Source organism: Haliotis rubra, unplaced genomic scaffold, assembly GCF_003918875.1.
Source record: "Haliotis rubra isolate DU_JTF1 unplaced genomic scaffold, ASM391887v1 Scf1, whole genome shotgun sequence".
NCBI lineage: Eukaryota > Metazoa > Mollusca > Gastropoda > Lepetellida > Haliotidae > Haliotis > Haliotis rubra.
In genome coordinates this window covers 1,794,053-1,820,738 of record NW_025764891.1, presented here as the reverse complement: position 1 = coordinate 1,820,738, position 26,686 = coordinate 1,794,053, and the positions used below count along the sequence as shown (strand labels likewise).

The following is a 26,686-nucleotide window of genomic DNA, read 5'->3' as shown; positions in this document are numbered from 1 at the left end:
TTATGTTTGAAATTTGTTGGTCATTTCGATTTTTATGTACTTTCTTTTGGCCGTTCTGCAAAATTGTGGCGTTGATAATAATCACTCCCTCACTCACTCGAAAGTTATAAAAATGATCGAAAGTTTAAGCTAACCTGGAACTCGTCTTCGTGTACAACCCTTTTATAGATAAGTTTGAGTTATATTTACATACAATGAAAGATGATAGAAAATGATGAAAAGTAAATATCTTAATCCATTTACTAAGAGCAAAATCTGTAACACTTACATCCAACGACTGTAAGGACGCAAAAAACTTTAGCACTTTCGTTTTAACTAAACTATCTTGGTATCTTGCACTGTCATGACATAGTAATTAAATGGCTAATGTGTTGAATCATTCATCTGTACATGCTTTGTTGATGCAATGTCAGAGTGAAACTTGGATGCTGTGGATACGCACCACTAAACTGCATTTGATAATTGTATAATTGTAGTTACACAGTCCTGTTTGTGTTGATACGAACGTTTCTCCTTTTAAAACAGGTATAATATCAATAGATCTACGAATTGGCGCGCTAGGGTGATTAAATCGATCGGATCGATTTATAGTGAAAAATATAATGATGTGATTGTTAAAATAACATAAAGTGGATCTTGTGAGCAAAATTGAATTTCCAAGTAAAGGTTGTTGTCAATGTTCATAGCGTTAACCGGGCGGGAACGTTCCCGAACACCTAGTGTTATCACTGTTTTGATAGTGATAAATAAACACCTACTCGTGATGACGTCGCTCTCGTACAATCGGCTCTATTTCAGTAGATGTATATCATGACTATAGAAAGACACACCAACTCCATCGGACAGATATACAGACACATTCAGACCTTATTCGGATAGACACACCAGCTCCATCGAACAGACGCACCGACTTACTCGAACAGACACCACATCTCATTCGGATTGATACACCGACTCACTCGAACAGACACACCGACTCACTCGAACAGACACACCGACTCACTCGAACAGACACACCGACTCACTCGAGCAGACACCCCGACTCACTCGGACAGACAGACACAGACACACCGACTCACTCAGACCCCGACGCAGAGACACACAGACTCACCCCAACAGACACACAGACTCACCCCAACAGACACACCGACTCACTCGACAGACACTCCGACTCACTCGGACCGACACACCGACTCACTCTCGGACTGACACCGACTCGCTCTCGAACAGATTACACCGACTCACTCGAACAGACACACCGAGCAGACACACCGACTCACTCTCGAACAGACACACCGACTCACTCGAACAGACACACCGACTCACTCTCAAACAGACACACCGACTCACTCGAGCAGACACACTGGCTAACTCGAACAGACATATCGACTCACTCGAACAGACACACCGACTCACTCTTGAGCAGACATATCGACTCACTCGAACAGACACACCGACTCACTCTCGAACAGACACATCAACTCACTCGAACAGACACACCGACTCACTCGAGCAGACACACCAACTCACTCGAAGACACACCGACTCACTCGAACAGACACACCAACTCACTCTAACTGACACTTGACCAGACACACACTCACTCTAACAGACACATTGACTCACTCAAACAGACAGATCGACTCACTCTCGAGCAGACAAACTGACTCACTCGAGCAGATACACCGACTCACTCAAACAGATACACCTACTCACTCGGACAGACACATCGACTCACTCGAACAGACACACCGACTCACTCGGACAGATACACCAACTCACTCGGACTGACACACCGACTCACTCCAACAGACACACCGACTCACTCGAGCAGACGCACCAACTCATTCGAACAGACACACCGGCTCACTCGAACAGACACAGAGACTCACTCTCGAACAGACACACCGACTCACTCAAACAGATACACCAACTCACTTGAACAGAGATACCGACTCACTCTCGAACAGACACACCAACTCCCTCGAACAGACACACCGACTCACTCGAACAGATACACCGACTCACTCGAACAGACACACCGACTCACTCTCGAACAGACACACCGACTCACTCGAGCAGACACACTGACTCACTTGAGCACACACCCCATCTCATTCGGACAGACACACTGACTCACTCGAAGAGACACACCGACTCACTCGAAGAGACACACTGACTTACTCAAACAGACACACCGACTCACTCGAACAGCTACACTGACTCATTTGAACAGACACACCAACTCCCTCGGTCAGACACACCGACTCACTCCAACAGACACACCGACTCACTCCAACAGACATCCCATGTCACTCGAACAGACACAGCGACTCACTCGATTAGACACACCTACAAAACTACCTGAAAGCTATTCGTATCTAAAATATACTTCCCATCAAAAGTTAAATCACTAGTGTAAATGTAGGCCCTACCTTCAGGCAATTGTTCTAAACTAAAGTTGGCAACATATTGCATACTGTTTACTGTTTACAACTGATGTATTGTAAAACAAAGCGAAAATTGGCGAATTCTTAACAAAACGCAGCTGTTCATCACATGCACAATATTTGCACATGCTTTTCAGCAATTTGATCATGTAGCTTTTCAGCAATTTGATGCATGATCAACGTGCAATTCATCTGCATAAGGTTTGCAGTTAGTTCCTTCAACTTGGAGAAAAATTCAACCTTCGATGTAACCCCCCCCACCCACATAGTGAGTGTTTTTAGTGAGTATATAAAAGTATGCGAATTCAGTCCAACGCCAGCTTTGTTTAGAATAAGTATATCTGTTTGTGTGGTTAGGAAACATTTCTTAGGCTTTAACTAATGTACATAGTGGGCCAACAATTTTAAACCCAAAGGAGGAAAACGATTTTTTAGAAAAAAAAGTTGTTTGAGTTGCATATTCAGTGCGGACTGACTAAATACTTGTCATACATTACAGATCCTCCTCCACCTTACCCGAACACAAAATGTCGGGTCGTGAGTCACTGAAAATACTTGTAAGCTGTTTCCCACAACATTCATCAGCTATGAATGCGGGTGACAGTAAAACATGATTTCACATAGCTCCCCGATGAGCACCGAACCCGGATATGTGGTGAGCTAAATTAAATCTGGGATTCCTTCCTCTTGGGATAACAAGTTAATGAACATCGTTCGACAATATAGCTGTGCCCATTTGTTAAATAATAACTGGGGAACTAAATCTTGTGTAAAATATTTAAAGTTTTAATGCATGAGGACGTATTAAAACGGCACTCTGGGATGATGACGGTAATGTTACGAACTTACAGAAAGTTTAAGTTCTCCGATGCTGTAGAATTTCATGTAAAAAATGTTATCTTTCGAGACCATCGTCGTATTTTAGCTAAGTTTAGGTGTGGAATTTAACCATTGTATGTTGAAACGGGTAGATATACCAAGCCTTCTATACCACTTGAAGAAAGGCTATATAAATACAGTAAAATTGCTTGTACGTATTTTATTGAAGATGAATTTCACTTTTTCGGGCATTGATTTTCTACATGACATGTATGGGGTCACTTACTTTGTACATATAAGTTTTAGGAGGTAAAGGGGGTCATTCTCATTGTACATGCTTCTCCATAAACATCATCATCACCCCGCTTGCCATATATTAGTAATGGTCCCTAAAATATGTCAGTATGTCTCAATTTCTCTTCCTCACCTTTCTTGTCTTTGCGCATGACCACCACACTGTCGTCCGTCTTCGAAATGATGGCGCTGCTCAGCATGAACGCCAAGCATATCAGCACTCCAACGACAGCACGACGGGGATGGAGCCTCATCATTAGAACAGTCCGGTTTCGGTACCAGTCGTCACAGCGCGTCCATCTGGAACACATACATCATGTTCTAACTTTCTTGCAATGTTTTACTCTGCCAGGAGGCAAACAGTATCCGTTCATGTAGTTTGTTGTTTTCGTTTCCTAACCTGGAGGAGGAGAGATTCACTAGATTCACTCGAGGATAACGCGCAAGGATGCGGATGACTAAACCAAGCCCCTTCAACATGAGCGAGATGGCATGTGACCTTAGTGTGACCTGGTACTGTTAAATGGGATTCATTGTAGAGGGCGTGAATGTTTATAGCGGTTGGGTTTTTCAAGGCATGGATGTTTTGTTTGATACAATTTGTATTAAGTTATATTCTTTTATAAATATTTACTTTTGATCTATGCATTTTGTTAAATATAGGATCTCCGCATGCTCAGAGTTTTTTAAAGTATACGTTTTCTCTCGTTGCTGTGGTTGTATGTAAGTAACACGGCCACCAACGTTCCTTGAGTACATTGTTTACATGATCATTTGTACTCATGTTTTAACACCAACCTTAAATTGTTAAAGCACTTTCTATATACAGGAAACGACACCTGGCGGTCTACATAAATAATAATGGCAATTATAATAGCAATATTTATATAGTACATTTCGACATGTTAACATAAAATCTAGGGCTACGACGGGTCCAAATTTTCTACCCGGGTACCCCACCCCCTATTACCCTACCCTACCCTACCCTGATACCCGTTATGTCAATTCCTGACAAATTTGTAAGAAATGGCAATATATTCTTCAGCTCTGAGGCTAAAATATTTCAATATCTTAACCATGTATTATGTTCAAAACAGGTGACTGTAATTTATGTCTAAATCTTCAAAGACAATACAACCTTTTAATCGTGAAAGAATAACATATACGCATAGGCGTATAAGAATAAAAAGAAACGCATAGGCGTTTTGTATTTTAAAAATCTATTAATTACCTATTGTGTTCAAACAATCGTCAAAATATGTAACAAAGGTGTTGATAACATGATTTTACACAATTGCACAAGTGAAAAGTCAACTTTACCTGAAAATGTTGATTTGATGAGATTTCTGACAAGAATTTAAAAGACATTGCCACAACGCAACAGAAATCACCTTCCAGTTGAAATTGTGCAGCAAAGAGCATGCACTGTCTGGCTATTAAAATCCAAATTACTTTCGGAAATCGGCATCCGGCCAAGTCTTGACGCTGCGACACGGAACATGGTCATTGAAAGAATGTACGCTGGAGATTATCAATTTTCTATTGCCAGGCGTCTGGATGTTAGTCTGAGCACGATATCACATGCATAACAAATGACCGTCCTCGTACAGGCAGACCTCGAGTCACCACTGCAGCCCAAGATCGGTACATCCGGGTACTACATTTGCTTGTGAGAGCACAGCAGCTAGGGTGCCTGGACTTCGGAGGATATCCGGTCAAACTGTGCGGAACAGGTTGAGAGAGACTTAACTGAGAGCCAGGAGACCCGAAGTCTGGACCATGCTACATGGTCACCATCGCGCTCAACGTCTCCGTTATCTAAAAGTATCCACTTGGTTGTATAGACATTACCTTCTTCTAACCTGATGTAAAAATTCATTTCTTAATGTCTATTTGTGGACGGGTTATACGTGTTTGAAAATACAACATTTTCTCAACAGATTTCTGGATTATGCGTTTCTTTTTTCTTTGAATAGTATATAACATTGTTTAATCTATCAGTCACATGATCATAACGGGTCCGTGTATTGAGAAGGGTACCCGGGTCATCTGATTCTGTCGGGTACCCATCCAATGCTGGGTGAACAGAAACACCCCATGTAGCAAGTGCTTCAGTGTGGAGAAAGACCGAAAGCCTAGAAATCTAAGTCAGCCTGTCGGACGGTCACCAACCCAACAACTCTTTCTGAGTGTTGTATACAGAACAAAGTGACGTCGTACATGACCACGTGTCCAAAAGTTACGCCAAGTACGTACACTGAGAAGTAAATAAGAAAGATAAAATCCTTGCCACAGCCCTGTGTAAAACGGGCGACATTGTCCTTTCCTTTGTGATATCGGCTTTCTAAATTACCATTGTCACACCTTTCCGCGTGAGAAAAGAAAATAGGTCAGAAGTCCTTGTCTGTTACAGCGACCGTTGTGTACCACATACCTTACCCAAGTCCGACCTCAACTCGCCGCGATGCCCCATGTCCATTTGACCGTTTCAGTGACCAGTACAGACTGCGGGGTGGCGCCGGGTCTATTTTCCTATCTTCCAGGTGAGATCTAGGTGATGCTTTATACCTATTGTGCTATGCTCTACTGATGGATGGGACCTCACCAGAACGATAAAAGGGCATTTCATAGGCCATTTACGAGTACCTTGGTAGACCTGCTTGCGTGTTTGTCATGAATAGAATATGTTGAGGGTATGCAGCCGTGGCTAACTTAAATCTAAGCAGAAGGAGATTTCTGTGGGTCTGATTTCAGTGGCGATAAAGGAGAGCCCTTTTAGAATGCGTGTTGGTTCTGTTCGCAACAACTAGGGCTGCGCAATATTACCGGTTTACCTTTATTTAACGGTTCAGACATGAAAACGATAAGTATTGCGATACGCTGATCGAAAACCGATATTTTGACGTTTTGAAAACTTAGTAACACTCGGAAATCTCGGATATTTCCTTGTATCATTTGTGTCAAATATTATTTACATTTTTAGTTTGTCATGATTAAAAGTTGTTATTAAAACTTAATCAAGCATAGTGATTTCGTTGTGTTTTGCTTATAAATCAAGCATCAACTCGATTATATGTAGTTTTTTGTTTTAAAATACTTCATGCAATATATTGCAATATGAACATTCTCTGCATCGCAATATATTGCAATATGAACATTCTCTGCAATGCCCTAAGGAGTGAGTGAGTGACTGAGTGAGTGAGTGACGTTCCACGTTAATTAGAATTATATGGTGCTCACATACCTTAAACATGAAGGCAAGTCTGGAACAAACTCAGCAGATTAGCATCCCCAGAGATTAGCATCCCACATCTATTTCGCGCAACCTAGTAGACCGTCTACAATCAGTATCTCAGTGCACAAATTGATGACATTAAAACTTCGACGCGCCAAGTCACTGAATACAATACCCGAAAAAATAAACGATCGGTTTACTATGTAAATATCAGAAGAGATTAGACCCGGTTACCCCGACGAGCGTGTCTCCATGGACAATAAGTAGGTGGTTGGACCGGGGTTCGGTTTCCAGTAACTACACTAAGTGGGACACCGTCTTATTGAACACACTAACTTGATAACATCTATCATGTATTGGGGGAGTATCTCCAGACTGGTTTTGTGTACAAAGCCGCCATGTTGAATATTGTACATGTCAGTGTTGCGAGGCGGGTTTTTCATCTGCTGGTTCGATGTGGTGGATGATATTGTTTCTTTGAGTGGTTGTCCCTTAACGGAGTATTCGGGCTACATCACGGTCGTCTGTCGATGGGGGTCAGACATTGTGACCACCGAACCCTCCTCAGCATGCTTTACTCAAATCATCGTTCTCAATTGGAGGCAAACGGACGACAGGTACAACCCTTGCCTTGCAGCTCTCCCAAGGGAAGAGCACTGTAATGTCTTGGGTCAGTGGGCGACGGGACGGCAATAGGTTAGGTAACTGTCGTAGGGCCCTTGGCAATCTCACAGCTCAGTAACCCTCGGAAGGGGTGTTTGAGTAAGGTTTTTACGCTGCTTTTAGCAATATTCCAGCAATATCACTGCAGGGGACACTAGAAATGGGCTTCACACATTGTACCCATGCTGGGCATCGAACCGGGTCTTCAGCGTGACGAGCGAACGCTTTAACCACTAGGCTACCCCACCGCCTCCCTCGGATGTAGATGGACCGCTAACGCAGTTGGAACAGGTTAAGCAGCATCCTAAAACAGATCTTCTTATTCTTCAGTAACAGAGTATTTGGGTTCAAACCCACGGGTCTTGGCCAATGTGATGTGACAATCCACGAACACGTGTGTAGTGCAAATGGACAACTCTTCCTTGTGTTCTGGAGTATTGTGAACTGAGATCTCGCCATGTAAAATCTTAGGGCTAATGCATAATACCATAGGTTAGAGTGAGTGAGTTTAATTTGACGCCGCATTCAGCAATATTCCAGATATATGGCGGCGGTCTGTAAATAATCGAGTCTGGACCAGACATTCCAGTGATCAACAGCATGAGCATCGATCTGCGCAATTGGGATACGATGACACGTATCAACCAAGTCAGCGAGCCTGACCACCTGATCCCGTTAGTCGCCTCTTACGACAACCATTGGTCACTGATCTTAAGAAAACTGTGGAATCAACTATGTCCATCAACCAGAAGTTGATTGAAGATATCTTAGACCTGCAAAGTAGATCTATGAGGGACAATTTAGTGTTTTTCAACATTAAGGAGAGTGCTGCTGATACACACGAAGACTGCATTGAAGTCATCAAAAATGTATGTGCTAATTATCTTGAAATGACAGAGACTGTTGAAATAGATCGTGCTCACAGGATCGGGAAACCTGGACGAGACAGACCAATCGTGGCTAAGTTCAGGATATTCTCTCAACGAGAATCCATCAGGAAAAACAGTAAGAAGCTGAAGAATACCCCTTACTCTGTAGCAGAACAATTCCCAAGGAAATACAGGGACGGAGAAAGAGTCTACTCCCAGCATTTAAAAAAGCAAAATCGGAAAACGGGAAAGCCTCCCTAGTCCGAGATAAGCTTTATATCCACAGCAAGCTATACACAGGGCCAGGGTCAGTGACGCAGGGGTAGGTCCGTCTGGAGAATGTACTCTCAGATAATATCAGAATAATCTCATGGAACATCAGTGGAGCTTTCAGAACAAAATGGAATGACATTTCATTTCGCAATTTTGTTTGTACATATGATATTGCTTATTTTACTGAATGCTGGTAATCAAATGATTATCAGCTGGAGGTACCTGGCTTCCAAACTCGTGTGTGCCAGATCGAAAACGAAATCCAATCAAGGTGGAGGCTTCGTTCTTCTGATCAGAGATAACCTAAAACAAGTTGTGACCTTAGACAAAGTATATCACTATACCATGGCCTGGGTTTGATGAATCCATAACTGTTTTTAAAATGAATGTTTACTGCGCATAAAGTTATATACCACCTCAAAAATAAAAAAAATATTACAAGAACTATGATTGTGACGTATTTGCAGAGCTTGAAAATCAAATCGCCAACTATTCTGTTATAGGGGAAGTAATAACTGTATTCATGCTAGGAGATACCTAACAGCAGAACTCAACAAAGGGACGATATTACATAGAAAATGATGCGCTGCCGGACATACTGACCAATCAAATTCTATTCTATCATATCACGCAGATGCCAAATCACCAAAACATGTAAACCCCTACAATGGACACAGACATTTTGGTAAGACACGTATCCATTTATGCAAGTCTACTGGCCTCAGAATATTGAATGGAAGAACAGTTCATCTATGTCGAACGACTACATATTTAAGGTTCAAATGGACTTTGGTGTTATTGATTATCTATTGTGTAGTGACATATTTCCAAAATTTATAACTGCAAACTTCAACCACATCTCTGATCACGCTCCTTTGCATGTGGAGTCATCATACTCAGTCAGTCAGATAGCTACAGTTTACAATTTTACACCCGCAAATGTATACCTCCTCTTTACAAACGATATAAAACTATATTTAGACTGTCATCAAAAGGCAGAACTGAAAAACAGCTGTCTGATGAGGGGCGGAAGGCGGCGTTTAGGATACATTTCAATGCTAGATCCCTTCATTTGAATCCTGGAAGTTTATTGTCATTATTTGATAGTTATATTGGAAGTGTGGTGTGTTATGCCTCGGCTGTGTGGCTTCATATGGGAGATAACTGTGAGCGGTTACATCTCGATTACTGTAAACGTTGTTGGGGTGTTAGAAAAAGTACTTGCAGTGCTATAGTTTATGCTGAACTTGGTCGAATTCCTTTAAAATATGTAAAAATGTTTAACATCATGAATATTTTTATGGTGTAATATAAGGTGTAATATGCAGAATTGAGCATATCAAGTTAATTGTACATGTATTTTGACAGGTATCGGGTTTGGAGGCATTTGGTATGCTCAGGAACTTCATTCTAATTTCGTACCAGTTATCAAACAACGAATCTTTGATCATGCCTTTCGGTATGTTAGAAGTAAATTGTCTTTATCATGTAAATACACTTTATATATTAATCTCACAGATAGCTACAGGGGCGGTGGGGTAGCCTAGTGGTTAAAGCGTTCGCTCCTCACGCCGAAGCCCCGGGTTCGCTTCCCCACATGGGTACTATTTGTGAAGCCCATTTCTGGTGTCGCCCGCCGTGATATTGCTGGAATATTGCTAAAAACGGCGTAAAACCATACTCAGTCAGTCAGATAGCTACAGTTTACAATTTTACACCCGCAAATGTATACCTCCTCTTTACAAACGATATAAAACTATATTTATACTATCATCACATAACTTATCAATAGAAACAGGTAGATATTATAATGTAAATATGAATAAAAATGATGTGATGTTTGTATTACAGATATTGCGGACGAATTTCATTTCATCCTTAAATGTTCACAATTATGTAACCTAGGTAAATTTCTTGTTAATGCTCTTAAGATAAGAAATATGTAATTTATATGTAATTTACATTTATATGTAATTTATATTTATATGTAATTTATATTGTATACATTCTCCTGCCCAGCATACCACCCTGTCAAAAGTATATATCAAACACCCATGAAATGTAATATTTCAAGGAAATAAAGAATTGAATTGAATACAATGGACCCGGTATTTACCATGGAAGAAGCAGAACAAAGTCGTTACGATCTTTATGCTTGGAACGATATCTGTGAGAAAGAAAGGAAATGGTTAAAAAGTAAGAACAGCTGTCCAAGAAAGAAACTCTAAGAGATGATTTATGCCAAGCCCGAAAATATTTTGATAACCTTCACAGAAGATATAAAAGAAATTTCCAAAAGGAAAAACAGAAGCAACTGAGTGATTCCCTTGGTAGCCCAAACATCTTTTGGAAAAACATTGGCAAATTAGGTATTCAAAATGAAAGAAAGATACTCATCCCCAGTGAAGTCACAGATGAACATGGCGATGTTACTTCAGATCAAACCATTGTCATGGACAGATGGAAGAATGACTTTAGTAAATTACTTAACCCACAGTTACATTATGTAACCACCCCAATTGACACATATCGTAATGAACATGAACAATTGTGTGAACCCACCAATGAAACGGTAAACAGTGAAGAACTAAACGAACCTATCTCAAAGATTGAGGTTATCAAAGCTGTCCAGAGTATGAAATTAAATAAAGCCCCGGGAATTGACCAGCTCCAAGTTGAAGTGTTGAAGAACACTAACAGTATAAATATTTTACATGGCCTGTTCAACACTATGTTTAGATCAGGCCTAGTTCCCAAAACGTGGCAAAAGGGAATCATAACTCCCATCCCTAAGTCAGGAGTCAAGAATCCCAGCCAGCTACAGAGGGATAACACTACTCTCAGTTCCATACAAGATATATGCTAAAATATTAAATACTAGATTAAGCAATTGGCTAGAACAACAAGACCTCCTTAATGATCTACAAAACGGATTTAGGAAAGGTAGATCGTGTCAAGACCATATACATTCATTGACCAAGATTATGTACAACAGAAATATATCAAAACTCTCGACATACTTATGCTTTATCGACATAAAGAAGGCCTTTGACTCAGTTCAAAGACAATTACTATGGTTAAAGATAACAACTCGCTTTCAAATACAAGGACAGTTTCTATCAGCAATACAATCCCTATATCAAGACGTGAAATGCTGCGTTAAAGTTAATACAGAAATGACTGACTGGTTTGATGTGAATACTGGAGTCAAACAAGGTTGCTGTTTATCCCCGACACTGTTCTCTATCTATATAGATGATCTTGCCAATGAAATAAGCAAACTACAATGTGGGGTGGACATCGACCATATCAATGTGTCTCTACTACTATACGCCGACGACATTGTGTTAATAGCTCCTGACAAAAACAAGCTACAGCAACTCCTAGACTGCCTTTACTCCTGGACAACAAAGTGGAAACTGACCATAAATAAAGATAAATCAATGATTATGCACTGCAGACCAATCTCTACTCCTAGATCACTTCACATATTTGCTTGTGGTGATATGAATATTGATTACTGTTTTGAATATAAATATTTAGGTTTGTGGCTCAATGAGCACTGTGACTACGGGAAAACTGTACGAGAAGTGATTAAATCAGCTAATAGAGCCCTGGGTGTTGTTGTGGCCAAATTCAACTGTCTTGGAGGTTTCAGTCTTGATGTTTTTACTAAGCTATACGATAGCTATGTCCAACCCATAATCAACTACAGTGCAAGTATCTGGGGACTAAATCAATACAAGGAAATAGGACAAATCCAGAACAAAGCAGGAAGATTTTCCCTTGGAGTTAGAAAAAACACATCAACTATAGCTGTGAGAGGCGATTTGGGTTGAGAAGCTCTGACTCGAAAATAAAGACTGAAGTAATCCGCTATTATCACAAAATAGTGACGGCCGAACCGGATTCATTAAGTGCAGCTCTTCATAGATGGTCAGTGCCAAGAAAATCATCCTGGGATTACAGAACCCAAGACTTCATAAAAAAACTCAACATACATGGACAGGAAAATATTAATGTGTTTTGCTTAAATATTACCAGAACTGAACTACTACAAAAAGCCCTTGATACTTTAGACCAAAGAGACAGTGATCAGTGGCTCCACGATTTGTTCAAAGATCATAACAAACCCAATGGGAACAAACTCAGAACATATAGACTCTATAAAAAAGAAATATGTGTCTGTCACTACACAAGAATAAATATAACTAGACAGCAAAGAAGCCTGCTTGCTTCTTTTCGTAGTGGAAGCCTGCCCCTCAATATTGAGAAAGGACGGTATACCAAGCCTGTGACCCCCCTTCAAAATAGACTGTGTACACTGATGTGACGGCCACGCAGTAGAAGATGAGGTGCACTTCATGATGGAGTGTAGCTTCTACTCCGACATCAGAACGTGACTTTTTCATAAATGTAACCAACTAAACTCAAGCTTTATGGACCTCCAATTATATGATAAGTTATGCTGGTTGTTGTCAAATGATGATATCCAATACGAACTAGCCAAATGTTTGCAAAGTATGTTCCACAAAAAATCCTTTCAAGAAAACTGTAAATAATTTTAATGCAATAATTTTAACTTATGTATGTATGTATGTATGTATGTATGTATGTATGTATGTATGTATGTATGTATGTATGTATGTATGTATGTATGTATGTATGTATGTATGTATGTATGTATGTATGTATGTATGTGTATGTATGTGTGTATGTGTGTATGTGTGTGTGTGTGTGTGTGTGTGTGTGTGTGCGTGCGTGCGTACGTGCCTGCCTGCCTGTGGCTGTGCCTGTGTGCGTACGTACTTACGTACTTACGTACGTATGTTGTATGTATGTACGTGTGTACGTATGTACATATGTGGGTATGTATGTCTTTATGTTTGTGTATGTAAGTATGAACGTATGTATGTTTATATCTATGTAGCGTTGGCTCGTCACGCCGAAGACCCGGGTTCGATTCCCCACATGGGCACAATGTGTTAAGCCCATTTCTGGTGTCCCCCGCCGTGATATTGCTGGAATATTGCTAAAAGCGGCGTAAAACCAAACTCAGTCAGTCAGTTATATCTATGTATGTATATGTTGTGTATGTATGTGTATGTATGTATGTATGTATGTATGTATGTATGTATGTATGTATGTATGTATGTATGTATGTATGTATGTATGTATGTATGTATGTATGTATGTATGTATGTATGTATGTATGTATGTATGTATGTATGTATGTATGTATGTATGTATGGTTTATATCTATGTATGTATGTAAGTGTATATGTTGTGTAAGTGTGTGTATGTATGTATGTGTGTGTGTATTGTTTATATGTATGTATGTATGTATGTATGTATGTATGTATGTATGTATGTATGTATGTATGTATGTATGTATGTATGTATGTATGTATGTATGTATGTATGTATGTATGTATGTATGTATGTATGTATGCATGCATGCATGTATGTATGTATGTATGTATGTATGTATGTATGTATGTATGTATGTATGTGTGTATTGTATGTATGTATGTATGTATGTATGTATGTATGTATGTATGTATGTATGTATGTATGTATGTATGTATGTATGTATGTATGTATGTATGTATGTATGTGTGTATTGTTTATATCTATGTATGTATGTAAGTGTATATGTATGCATGTGTCTATGTATGTATTTAAGTATGTACATGTATACGTCTATGTATGGATGAATTTATGTATGAAGGTATCTTTGTAGTTATCTATGTTTGTACGCATCGATGCTAGTATTTATACATGTACCTATGTGTGTATCTAAAGCTTTTTAAATATTACTGATATTCTTTTTTAAGGTGTCATTTCGGCCTCTCGAGGCCTGGTGTTTGCATTTTATATGCTGTACTATGCTGTCCCATCATTTATAACACATGACACTATAATAAACTACTACTATTACTATTTATTGTCACTACAAGTCGTATGCTACAAGTTGTTATGACAGGTCGCACCGTGAGAACGCACCTTTACGCTGTGTACACCGGGATTGCATGTAAATATGATAATAATTATATATAACAAGTTCACTCAGTATGTATTATCTCCCTGTACCTTCATTATAGACATTCAAGAGATGAGGTAAAGATAAGTATAAATGTGCACCCTGCATCAGGTTTACTCCTATAAGAACTACATCCTAAATTAACTACAGGGGTTAATTAGGGAGTAATTATTTGAGTCAGAAAGGTAAACCTCAGGTGCTTCTTGTCACCAGGAATGTCAATAGAGGCGACTCAGTCCATCCAGTACCTCGATGCAGTTGGCTACTTATTGAAGCTGGGCTAAACTAGTTCTACATGGATCAGATTAAACACTAAGGATGGAAGTAACACTGAATTATCACACTAAACATATAAGCCTGTCTATCTATCTATCTTATCTATCTTATCTATCTATCTATCTATCCTTTGAGAATAGCTGCACCGGCCTCTGAAGCGTGACGACGGGGATGTGAATATGAACAGGGTAAAGCAAACGTTTTGTGGTTTCATATTTAAGAAGATTCTTTACCTCTTCAGAAATGCTGTATCCATACCTATTATTCATGCGCAGTTTTTCATGGTAGCATACCTGTATACTGACTAAAAATAGCCATTGTAAGAAAAGTATATTTACCTTCTGGGCACGTGGTTAAGGTCATGGTGCAAACTGACATTTGAATACAGGATAACATTTTTTAAACAGTTGACTTACATTTTAAATTACCGCACTCGATATTGTCTCTTGATTAATGCTCGTCTAAGAAATGTATGTAGTGATCTTCATAGTCGAGTTGAAGGATATATTGTAAATGTTGCAGCATCTGTGTGTGTGTGTGTGTGTGTGAGGGGGTGGGGGGGTGGGGGTGGTGGTGGTCTTTACTTCGTATTTTCTTGCCCCACCTATCAGATAAGAATCGCCATGTACTACTACAGAAAGGGTTTGTATCTGATAAGTGTTGTGTGGAAAAAGGAATTAACATGTCATCCACAACGTAGGAAACATAGAAAATAGTTATAGATTTGTACAAAAATATATATTTAACGTCATGAATAATTTACTATTAAACATGTAATTGTTTATCTTAAACCTTTGATGTCTATACCAATTTGATAACACGGAGGAATCTGTTAATCATGTTTTCTTTTCAAGTTGAATAAAATGTTGTTGACATTTACCCTAATTATACATGATAATTTCGAAGATTTAAATTTGATCTCATCTCAAATATAAGACTCACTGAATTCCCATGACGCGTGTGAACCGAAGTCAGGTAATACATATCCATGTTGAACTGTCAACCAGTTGATGTCGCGAAGTTTAACTTGTCAACTTCTCGAAGGTCGTGTACATTCCTTCTTCACACGTATTGCATCTGAGGTAGATACTTCATATGTCAAGGTCTAATTCCTTATCGTATCCTTAAACATTAGCTTATAATTTCATAAGGATGTGTTAGATGTGAGCGATATACTGATACCCATCCACAAAACACCATAGTAAGCACCCGGAACATGATTAGACAGTGTGTGAAATAAGGCCTGTCCGACCGCCCGAGACGGGCTGACGGGCGGTCTAAAGTTACAGCTAGCAATCCCGATGGTCTGGTAATTGATCTTTAGATATTCCATACATCTCAATAAATTCACCATGTCTTGGTGGCTGGTCTCGTTAAACCCATTTGGGGCTAGTAACATTTTGAAGTTACCAGCCCTGATGTCTGGCTGGGTTTTTGGCTTATTGCATACACTGGTTTCATTAGAACACAAAATTGCTGACAAACCAACCCCCACCCACCCCTAGGCCGTGTGTACAAAATTGATGACCCCCCTAGCTCACCAGAAAAACATGTGCGACCCCCCTTAAAATCATCATCACCCCCTAGCCATAAATTATGAACGGTCCTTTAGCGGATGACAGCTTACCTTGTAGTATGAATTCACTTTCGGAAAAAAAATCCACTCTATGAATTAATAAGATCACGTGTTCAGCTGGCGAAGAAGTACAGAACGAAGTGGAATCCTGGTTTACTGAGCATAGCGACGTTGGCAAGCTTACTGCTGTTTGAACGACATCGACCCGACAGTCTCGTGACTTTATAGGGTGCGTTGTTTTTACAGTGGTTTAACCCCTGAGGTAAACTGATTTCTAAACAATTGCGGTGAGTTTGTTTGCTTTATGGCAGGATTTATAGCTCAGGTGTCAGGAGGATTATTTCGGGATCGAAAAGCGGTAGCATGTTTCAAAGGATCTTAAGCTGTTAATTGGGATGCATGTATCCGCGTTAATTAAATATTTGGCAGGTATTGTAGAAACACAGGTGTGTGTCCAGCATCAGCCAGACCTGTTGAAACAAGCGCCAAGTGTCCTCTCATTCAATTGTGTTATATATGAATAGAGAATAAATATATACTTTCAGGCTTTCATTTCAAGTGTTGGGAATTAAAATGCCTCTAACTCTGTCCAAAACCTCATTATATAGCACTTTTAAATAAGATCTATTTTAAATAAGATCTCTTTGATGTTAACATTAAAATGTTTAGGACAGCAAATGCACGATTACGATGTACGTCGCATGAAATAAATGTAAAAAAAGCAGATATCACAATGTTCAACAAGAAAATGGTTATGTGTCTGTTATGTCATTTAGGCGTAAAAGAGGATGAGCATAATTCTATATTAGTTTGTCCGTATTTTCACAATTTAAGAATTTCCCTCCATTATTGTGAATATAAATTGAAGTTATTGTTGAAAGCAACAAATTTACAAATTTTAATTTAAATTGTTAAAAATCTGTCAACGAACATCTGTCATGGATTCAACAATAGAAATTTGTTTTAAGTATTATGTGCCTGTACACACTTGTAATGTACTATAGGCATATGGCCTCTTCAGTACCCCAAATAAAAGAAACTGAATTGAATTGAAACTGGGAGAGGCTATGGTTTAGGAGTTCTGACAGAAATGAACATCGTTACCTACAACACATGGGATGAATTATTTTTACATTAAAATGTTCAAGTTAAGAAATATTTATATTACATCGTAACAATTGCAGCGAACAACTACTTAACATTTAAAATAACAAATGTAAAACTGGTTTAAACGCCCATAAATGTGAAAGTTGGTCTCCAGTGGTTATCGATATGAAGATCGGTTTAACTTTATTTCATTTGTCCAAATGTTACTAAAATGACATAATGACGTAATGACATGTTCAGTTGTAGCGGTGTTTACATAAGCTACAACAACTTGTTCACCAATCCTAGTCATTCATTGAATATAAATATGTTTATATCACAATGAATACACCTGGTTTCAAGTCCATAAATTTCCTTCACATATCTACCATAGGACCAGAAGCCGGATAGTACACCATTGAAATATACGTAAATAAAGTAGGAAATACATGCTATGACCGGATTTACATATGCTTCCAGAGATTTCTCAACTTAGGGCATATATTTCACACAAATCTATACCTTTGAATCATATGCTCGTCGTGCATTTCCGTATGCACAAGCACCCCGTTCATGTATGCCATGACCGGATTGTCAGGTATTTCCAAACGTGAATTGCAAACACACAGATACCCCAGTAAATACATGATCATACAGTATTTCCAGTGCATTCTTTTGAATTTCAATGGGTGCTGAAATTTCCGATTTCGTTCTAGGTTTACTCGGGTTGGAAACATGTAAATATACTAAGGTGGGGAAACCAGAGACCATATAATTATATGGTCTCTGGGGAAACGCATGTAAATTTAGAAATTTGCAAATGTTTACACACCCTAGATATGTATGTATCATATCGGATATCAGAGGTATGTAAATGAACGGTTATACATCGTCATGTTACCTGTGCTCAAGCAAGATGATGATATGTTTCCTTCATCTGAATTACTTGGTACATGGAATTTTATTTTCACACATTTTAGTACGTTTGAAATCAACGTCCACGTGGCCTCATTATTCTTATCACCAAAAGAGCCTGACAAAGAAAGCAGTGTTACGCAAGCTAACACGCCTTATTCACCTGCACTCGCTCTTGCTACCAGTATCAGTTACGAGAGAGAGAGAGAGAGAGAGAAAATGTTTATTAAAGTGTCACGTGCTTTTGCAATAAAATACAGTACATTACATTACAGACATACATTAAACACAAAAAGTACCCGGCCATTTGGCCTATGAGACACTAAAATCACAAGCATTATCACAGTAATACAATAAAATAAGAGAATACAAATAAAACACACCATTACATACAACAATATTCCACTCAACGACAGAAAATGTTTTTATTGTAAACACTGTGTTGAAGACGAAGTTCATGTTTTAATTAATTGTCCGGTTTATAGGGATGAACGTTTTAGTCTTTTAAATACTTGTGATAGCTTATGTCAGAATTTTAGTAATCTTACTGATATACAAAATACTGCTTTTATCCTGTCCAATAGCAATATTTGTTTTATAGCTGCCAAAACCTGCCATGTTGTTTTAAAAAGGAGAAAATCCGTATTATATAACTTTTAATTATTGTTATTCATAATACATGTACATGCAATTTTTAAAGAATTTTAGTCTCTCATAATTCCGTATGGAATGGCCCTATGTAAATATATGTTTAATTAGTTTGTATATATGTATAACAGGGGTGAGACTTTAATAAATAATCTGTCTGTCTGTCTGTCTGTCTACATTCCAGATTAATAACATGATTTTTAATCACACAAAAGTTATAAAAGCACTTTACCATATTGACGGAAACGTGCACACTCACACGCAAACACGCAATTATGCACTCACAGATACGTCATGTCTGCGGTGTTGGCAAATCTTGTGAAGTGCTTGTTTCGAGGGATTAAAAGGTTCAGTGGTGAACAAAGGGCGATGAGGTGCCTCTTTGTCCTCTCAAGTGTCCCTAGCTGTTCCAATAGAATAGCACTTTATCTCTCTTAGAGCTCAGCCAAATATGCCACACGTACCAACTCGTAATTTCTTAAATCTATTGAGCTCACTACTGTAAAATATTGTTCGGCGGTACATAATTGGAATATGATTGCACTGCATGTGACCTTTTTTAATAGTCTCCCAGTGCCTGAACCATGTTGTTTCTCCTTCCGCTCTGCCTTTGCTGTAATAACGCCATGCAGCTTTAAGTTGTCCACATTTGTTTCACTAGCTCAAAAGTATGCGACAACAAACAATGCCATATCAAATTATATATTCTGTGAGACATGAAATGAAAAATAGTTTTCTTCGTGTAGCAATTATGACCCGATAGCACAGGCGGGGGCGGGACCTCCGTGCCTTTTTTAAATTCGTCTTGATTGTCCTGTTTAAATTGACGATCGATGAACTCAGATTGCGAAAGCAAATGTCACACAAGTAAATGTGATGTTGCATTGCTGTACCTTTACCCGTGGGAGAAGTCCTTCTCAAAAGATATATATTCCGTTGTTTGGAGCAGGCCTATATGACTATTACTCCCCAGTGCTGCTAAACAACTGGCAGACCTTAAGTCTGACACAGACGCAGACCTCGCATGTTCAAGTTCACATCTGATAGGGGCCGAAAATATTGATTCCGACATGAATGCAATAACTCATTAAGTTATTGTTTTCCTAAGTAAGTGGAGTGCCTTTTACAACATTGGAGATAAGTGTATCGCTGTCCTTCTGATATTTCCCCGAACGGAAGCTCTACCCATTTTAGGTACAATGTGTATGTTACAGAATAGTAGGGAATAGTCTTAAGACTTTTCAACTTTGACCAGGATTCTTCGAACTTGTAACAGTCGCTTGAGAAGATCAAAAGAGAAAGGGGAAGTGCGCGATGTACTAGCGACGCAAGTGCTTCTCCATCACACATATAATTGTATAGATACCCAGTGATTAGTGATATAGCGTTGAAGCAACTTATTAAAATTTACGACAGACACTATCAACTGCAGTAGTACTGCCACACCCAGCATCGTATTTATAACTCTCTTACATAAGGTAAAATATCACAGGGTTGTCATAGCAACGATAATTTGACATACTATTTATTGTCTTACTCTTTAATCAGCGATTAGAATTTAAATCAGTTTTGAGGTCAGTATGTTAAGAGAAAAGAAGCTGTAAAACGAAAGTATTGTGATCGAATGTATTGGCCTTTGTAAAAGCAAGTTTCAAGCCACCTACATAAAAACCTGTTTTCATGATAAATATCTGCTAATCCGTGGCATGATTCCGATCATATCAGGAGCATGTGTTTGTGTATCATAATCAAATAGTGATGTTACAAAGCGTCCATGCCGCGTCAACAACACATGTAAACGCACGAGAATTGCAATATGGGCCCCTGCACCAATGATTCTCCGTCACCTGGAGACACATGTGATTGAGCGTATGTAGGGACGTAGTCTGTCTTATACCACTAGGGTGTGTTATGTCCATTGTTCCGGCAGGTTGATTTTCTGCGTATCAACCTTCTGTCTGCACGTGCAGAGGTTGATATGTGGATAACGACCTGGTCGGTGCAGGAAACGCACGAGCAACAAGCAATGTACGAGTCCATGCGGCGCCCACGTGGTATAAGTAGGTTAGCAACCCCCCTCTGCGGGTGATATGGATTCAACGCTCTCGCCTGACGGCTCGAGCGTTTAAATCCATATCACCCTTGAGGAGGGTGCTAACGTATACATACAGACCCTGAAGCAAATACATTCAAGCCCACGCAAGTCTAGAAAATATGGCAAGTGTAGATTTCCACAGCTTCAAGAGAATGTCTCAGGGCTCCTTTTTATTATATTTTCTTTTTACTATGAACTTTTTTTCTGTAAAATATGTTCATTTCAGAGACTAGTTGTTAGTATAGTAGGGACGGGTAGAAGACAAAAGACAAAATGAATACTCGTGCTGTTATACTTTTGAATTATATGTAAACATTCGTTCTTGTCTCGGAAAAAATGTATATTTTTCCAGTTTCAACCAAATGTACATTCGGAGGATATCGAAATCTAGGTTAAGCTATTTGAATTATATTTACAATGAAAAGACCCAAACAATGGTCTGTTGTCCAAATTTTTGGTTTTCCGTATCTTGTCCCAGTCTGTCTCACAGTCACAGAACGATATTATTTACCATTCTGTCCAACCGTTACTGTAATATGTATGTTGCTCTTATACTACACAATGTATTATGCATGTATTCCATGCTATGCTAAGCAACGTCCACTCGTATTCAAGATAACACCTGGTTAGAGATGCAAACAAATGTGTATTCGCATGTGCATTTTAATGAAATGAGGAACCAAGCAAGCAAAATCATAGTATGCATACAAATCAAGTTGGTACACTGGGACTCGTTATCATCGGAGGAAGCTAACAGTTTACCTGTATGGACGATCTATTGTAAGTACGCGTTGTCTTTCTGTAGTAGACAGACCCGTTACATAGCATGTAGAGCACGGACACACTGCTCGTGCATCCCACACACTCACGTGCACGTGCTTCACAACATTCGCAGCGCGTTCACCGTTAACATCTAGCGGTGAGTGTCACTGACTGAAGACGTGAAGGGAGGCGTTGACAACTTCATGAGCGCATATTATCATATTTATCGAAATCATATAAATTGTTCATTTATATCACACGTGAAGCTCTGCAAAAGCGCAATGTTACTGTAAACAACACAGTTTTATGCACAGTTACACTGATGTTACACTGATGTAAAGCATGGAGTCATGATGACTATCGACAGTGACTGTTCATGAGATCGTGCAAGGGCATTATGGGTATCTCATACAAGTTATCTCATGACTGTAATAGTATTCATTTGTCTTGACTCAGACTAATCACCACCTTGAGTTTAGTAGACTCGCACACTTCATCGAAGTGCTGTTGGCCACCTTTCTCGCCGGCCCGTCCAGCATCTTTATGAGGATGCATGTCCCCACTGGTCACCCATGATGCCTCAACTTTCTTATCCAAGACAAGCTGGCGCGCCCTTCGAGCTAGCGCTGCTCGGGTCCGGTAAGATCTTCACTGATAATAATTCGTGTCAACTGACAAGTTATGCGTTCTCCTAAGGTCCTCATATAGCTTCCCGTCTCGTTTACGATTTGTGAATCTTAAATCTGAATCTTATATGTGTTATTCAGAATGGTTGTATTGTATTGTACTCTCTCTTTAGAAACAGTTTTAAAAAGGAAGCAATAAAACTATGTCTTTCGATGGCAATGCTAGAAAATAATATTTTATGTACACATATTTCACTTTCTGAATGAAAGCATGTATGAAATTATCTGCTGCTGATATCAGCTTTTACTGATATTATTGTAACATGCAATTTGTATGTGTCTCTGTATGATTCATACACGGACATGGGCGACGGCAAAATAGTCGGGGCTGCATGAAATGCATGGACAGTGTGGGTTATAATGGAGTGAGTGGGTGAGTTTAGTTTTACGCCGCTTTTAGCAATATTCCGGCAATATCACGGCGGGGGACACCTAAAATGGGCTTCACACATTGTACCCATTGGGGGAATCGAACCCGGGTTTTCGGCGTGACGAGCGAACACTTTAACCACTTGGCTGCCCCGCCGTTTGTCAAGTTATATTTATCAATAATACCATTTGCAAGGCATTGCATGTACTTGACTTTCATACTCATAGGCATATAATATATTTGAGATATTATTCATATATATTGGTCGACCCATTTCGATCGTAATTAAAAAGTCACTTTTGCAAAATTGACACTAAAGTACTGTCGGAAATGCTAGAAAAATGCTTTTTGACTTATATTTAAAATTAAGAGGTATTACAGTTACTTAAATAACAAATATCACTTCAAGAAACATCTCCCTAATGTAGACCGAGGGAATAAAATTTGAGACAGGCTCTAAAATGTGTTTTTACTGATGAAAATACCAAAAATTTAGAAAAATAAGGGGTAGTGGGACGTTATTTGATACAAACATTAATTGTCTGTGTTACGTCATCAGCATCCACGGTATCGACAGGTGAAATTGACACCTGAGCACACGCTCAGGCGAGGGGTCATCTCAATAGATGGTTTCTGCAAAATGTTGAATATGTGTACGTATAGTATACGTATTGGTTATGTAAGGGATCATTTGTGTATGTGTGTTTGTTTTGAAATAAACATACGAATTACTGTACATTGAAAAGAATCCTATCACTTTGTGTTATCTTATCGATTGATTGTAGAAATGTGCAACGTTTTAATAAATGTTTTGCATGTCAACAGTATATTTCATTGAAAAAATATGGATGTAATTCGGTCAGTTTAATCTAGTTGTGAACATTGGCCAAAGATTTAAAGAAGTCACTGGTGTAGCTTCTTTAGAATATATATATTTTTCTTCTCATAAAGTTTGTAGACCGCCCGTCTAAGCACGCCCTTGTCAAAGTTGTCAAGGATGGTTTTACGTCCCGGTTTTGCTTTTGAGACGGTCCCTGTCTTGTCTGATTTGTTTACAATATTGTAAACTTGTTGGTAAGACATACCAACAGCTCTACAAGTTCTGTAATGAACCCTTTCTAAACTAATGAAAGGTTTACCTCTGTCTTTTTCAAGCAGAAAAAACATTATAAACCTTTGCAACAATCGACTGCAAATCGTTGGCAATAGTGGACGCGGTGATAAAGATGTGCATGCATGACGGGAAACTTATTTATCAAGACTTAACATTTATATTTATTTCTTCAATAAAGAAACCTTAATTAAGTAAAGTAACACAAACATTCAACATTTATTTGTTTAAGAAAATCGTTAATTCATATTTTTACACCACCTGTATTATTAGCAAAAATGTATTTCAGATTTCTGTTGTTGAACTCTGAAAAATCAAGTTGCTGTTTTGGTACCGAATTCTCTCCTGTAAACTGCCCTTTAAATGCATGGGAATGTTAAATCGATGGAAATAAAAATTAGGTACACTATAGGCGAGTTGATATATTGACAACATAGTACCTTTATCACCTTTATAAAGATATTAAGACTAAAAAAGCATTTTTCTAGCATTTCCGACAGTATTTTAGTCACTCATGTTAAATAGCTGTCTTTGAAACACAGAATGTATTCCGCGCTGATTTGCTTTTCAGTCACTTAACGTCCCACGACCCAGCGATGGCATTATGCGATTTACACTAGTTTTTTGCATGTTAAATAGCTGTCTTTGAAACACAGAATGTATTCAGCGCTGATTTGCTTTTCAGTCACTTCACGTCCCACGCCCAGCGATGACATTGGCATTATGTGATCTGACAACGGAAAACAAATGGAAGTTCTTGTGTTTTTTAACAATATTGAACATGACGGGAACATGAATCCAATCAATGCCCTGTATGGTGTTTGTGCATAAATCCACGTTGAGTCACTCACTCAACAACGCTGGGAGTTTAAAAAACTCTTGTTACCTTTGATCGCGCAATGAATATCGAAGATATTCAGTCGCAGATGATAGTGTGAAGCTAATTCATAACGCCATTCGTGTTGAACATGTAACGGATATTACTTCATACGTTTACACGCGCACCACCTCCTGTACAAACTTGACAGAGAACGGTTCTCTATGAACGGTTCTATGTTCATGATAACTAATACTGTCTCTTACAGTAATATGTAGAGTTTCAAGTTCGGGTTTAGTACTACGGAAGCGTAGTAGGACCACGGTGAAAAAATGTTTGGTCTCACTATCTCCTACGTAGGACTTAATATCTCCTACGTAGCACTTAATATCTCCTAAGTAAGACATATTTTCTCCTACGTAGGACATAGGACGTAGGACATATTTTCCCTTACGTAGTACTTAATATCTCGTATTTACGTAGGAGATGAGCGATATATTATTAGACATTAATCTGAAATGGTCGACTTAAATCCCCAGACACGCAAACAGTCAGTCCCTGATGCATATAATGTATGTATAGTTATATAGTTTTTCTACTGGAGTATTATCATCCTAGTAATTATGGTGTTGCACATCCACGTGACCTCATTATTCTTATCACCAAAAGAGCCTGACAAAGAAAGCAGTATTACGCAAGCTAACACGCCTTATTAAGCTGCATTCGCTCTTGCTACCAGTGTCAATTACGTCTTGTCTGCGGTGTCGGCAAATCTTGTGAAGTGCTTGTTTCGAGGGATTAAAAGGTTCAGTGGTGAACAAAGGGCGATGAGGTGCCTCTTTGTCGTCTCAAGTGTCCCTAGCTGTCCCAATAGAATAGCACTTTATCTCTCTTAGAGCTCAGACAAATATGCCACACGTACCAACTCGTAATTTCTTAAAGGTCACATGCAACAAAAAAATCAAACATAATTAAAACACAATTATCACTTATTCATGACATATAATATACATTGCTGGTTATGAAAAAACATATAAACAAAATTATAAGCGTACAATCGCAAATCAAAAGTGCAATATTGTGTACTTCGGTTTAATTCCCAAGAAACGAAGCCGCCGGGATACCGAACCCAGTCAGAGCGGGTGGGTGTGCACTCAAGTGTAACGGCTGGTTCATTTGCAGATGCTCTCACGGCTGATTGTGTGTCTACATATAGAGATGTTGGGTTTTGTAAATACATGCTTATTTTTTGTGTATAACATTTTGCAATCAACAGACATCATAACATGTCATGTGTTCAAGTATCGCATCTGCCTGTCTGTGTAATTACATAATGTGACAGAGACCGAACTCGGGCCATAAATCAATGCATTTTGTTTATAGTGTATAGCCTGATTGGTGTTAAGTTCAAATTGCATGTGGTCAGTGATAGCAGCTGTGTATTGAATATTGTCATGAGCAGACAGGCAGGCAGACACACAGGTGTCAATAAAACAAGACATTGAGTTTTGTCTGTGACAACGACATATCTATATCACAGTTGGAAATTCTGTCAACGCTAAATAATGACATTGCTTTTAAGTATCGAACTGACTGAAAGTGACTCGGTAAGAAGAACGTGTGGTGAAATAGACAAATGAAATTATATAAACAGTTAATTTACTGTCATAACATATAAAAGCTCGCACCTGTGAGATA

At 38.9% G+C, this 26,686-nt stretch overlaps 1 protein-coding gene and 1 long non-coding RNA gene across 6 annotated transcripts in view; one reads left to right on the top strand and one right to left on the bottom strand.

The window, feature by feature from the left end:
* LOC124261706 (carbohydrate sulfotransferase 11-like) overlaps window positions 1-16,767 on the bottom strand; it is a 20,203-nt gene extending 3,436 nt beyond the window's left edge. The window contains exons 1-2 of one of the 5 annotated variants that reach the window (XM_046697810.1): window positions 16,550-16,767; window positions 3,697-3,863 (exon numbers count right to left, since the gene is read on the bottom strand). In XM_046697810.1, the coding sequence (XP_046553766.1) occupies window positions 3,697-3,820 (124 nt within the window). In that variant the 5' untranslated portion in view covers window positions 3,821-3,863; window positions 16,550-16,767. Of the gene's footprint in view, window positions 1-3,696; window positions 3,864-5,997; window positions 6,481-6,807; window positions 6,900-15,864; window positions 16,101-16,549 lie in introns of those variants that run through there. The other 4 variants (XM_046696403.1, XM_046698530.1, XM_046697109.1 and 1 more) reach the window with 4 other exon arrangements.
* Window positions 12,944-26,686, top strand: part of LOC124265067 — a 27,180-nt gene continuing 13,437 nt past the window's right edge. Inside the window, exon 1 of the long non-coding RNA XR_006895446.1 lies at window positions 12,944-13,124. This is a non-coding gene — a long non-coding RNA (uncharacterized LOC124265067). The remainder of the gene's footprint in view (window positions 13,125-26,686) is intronic.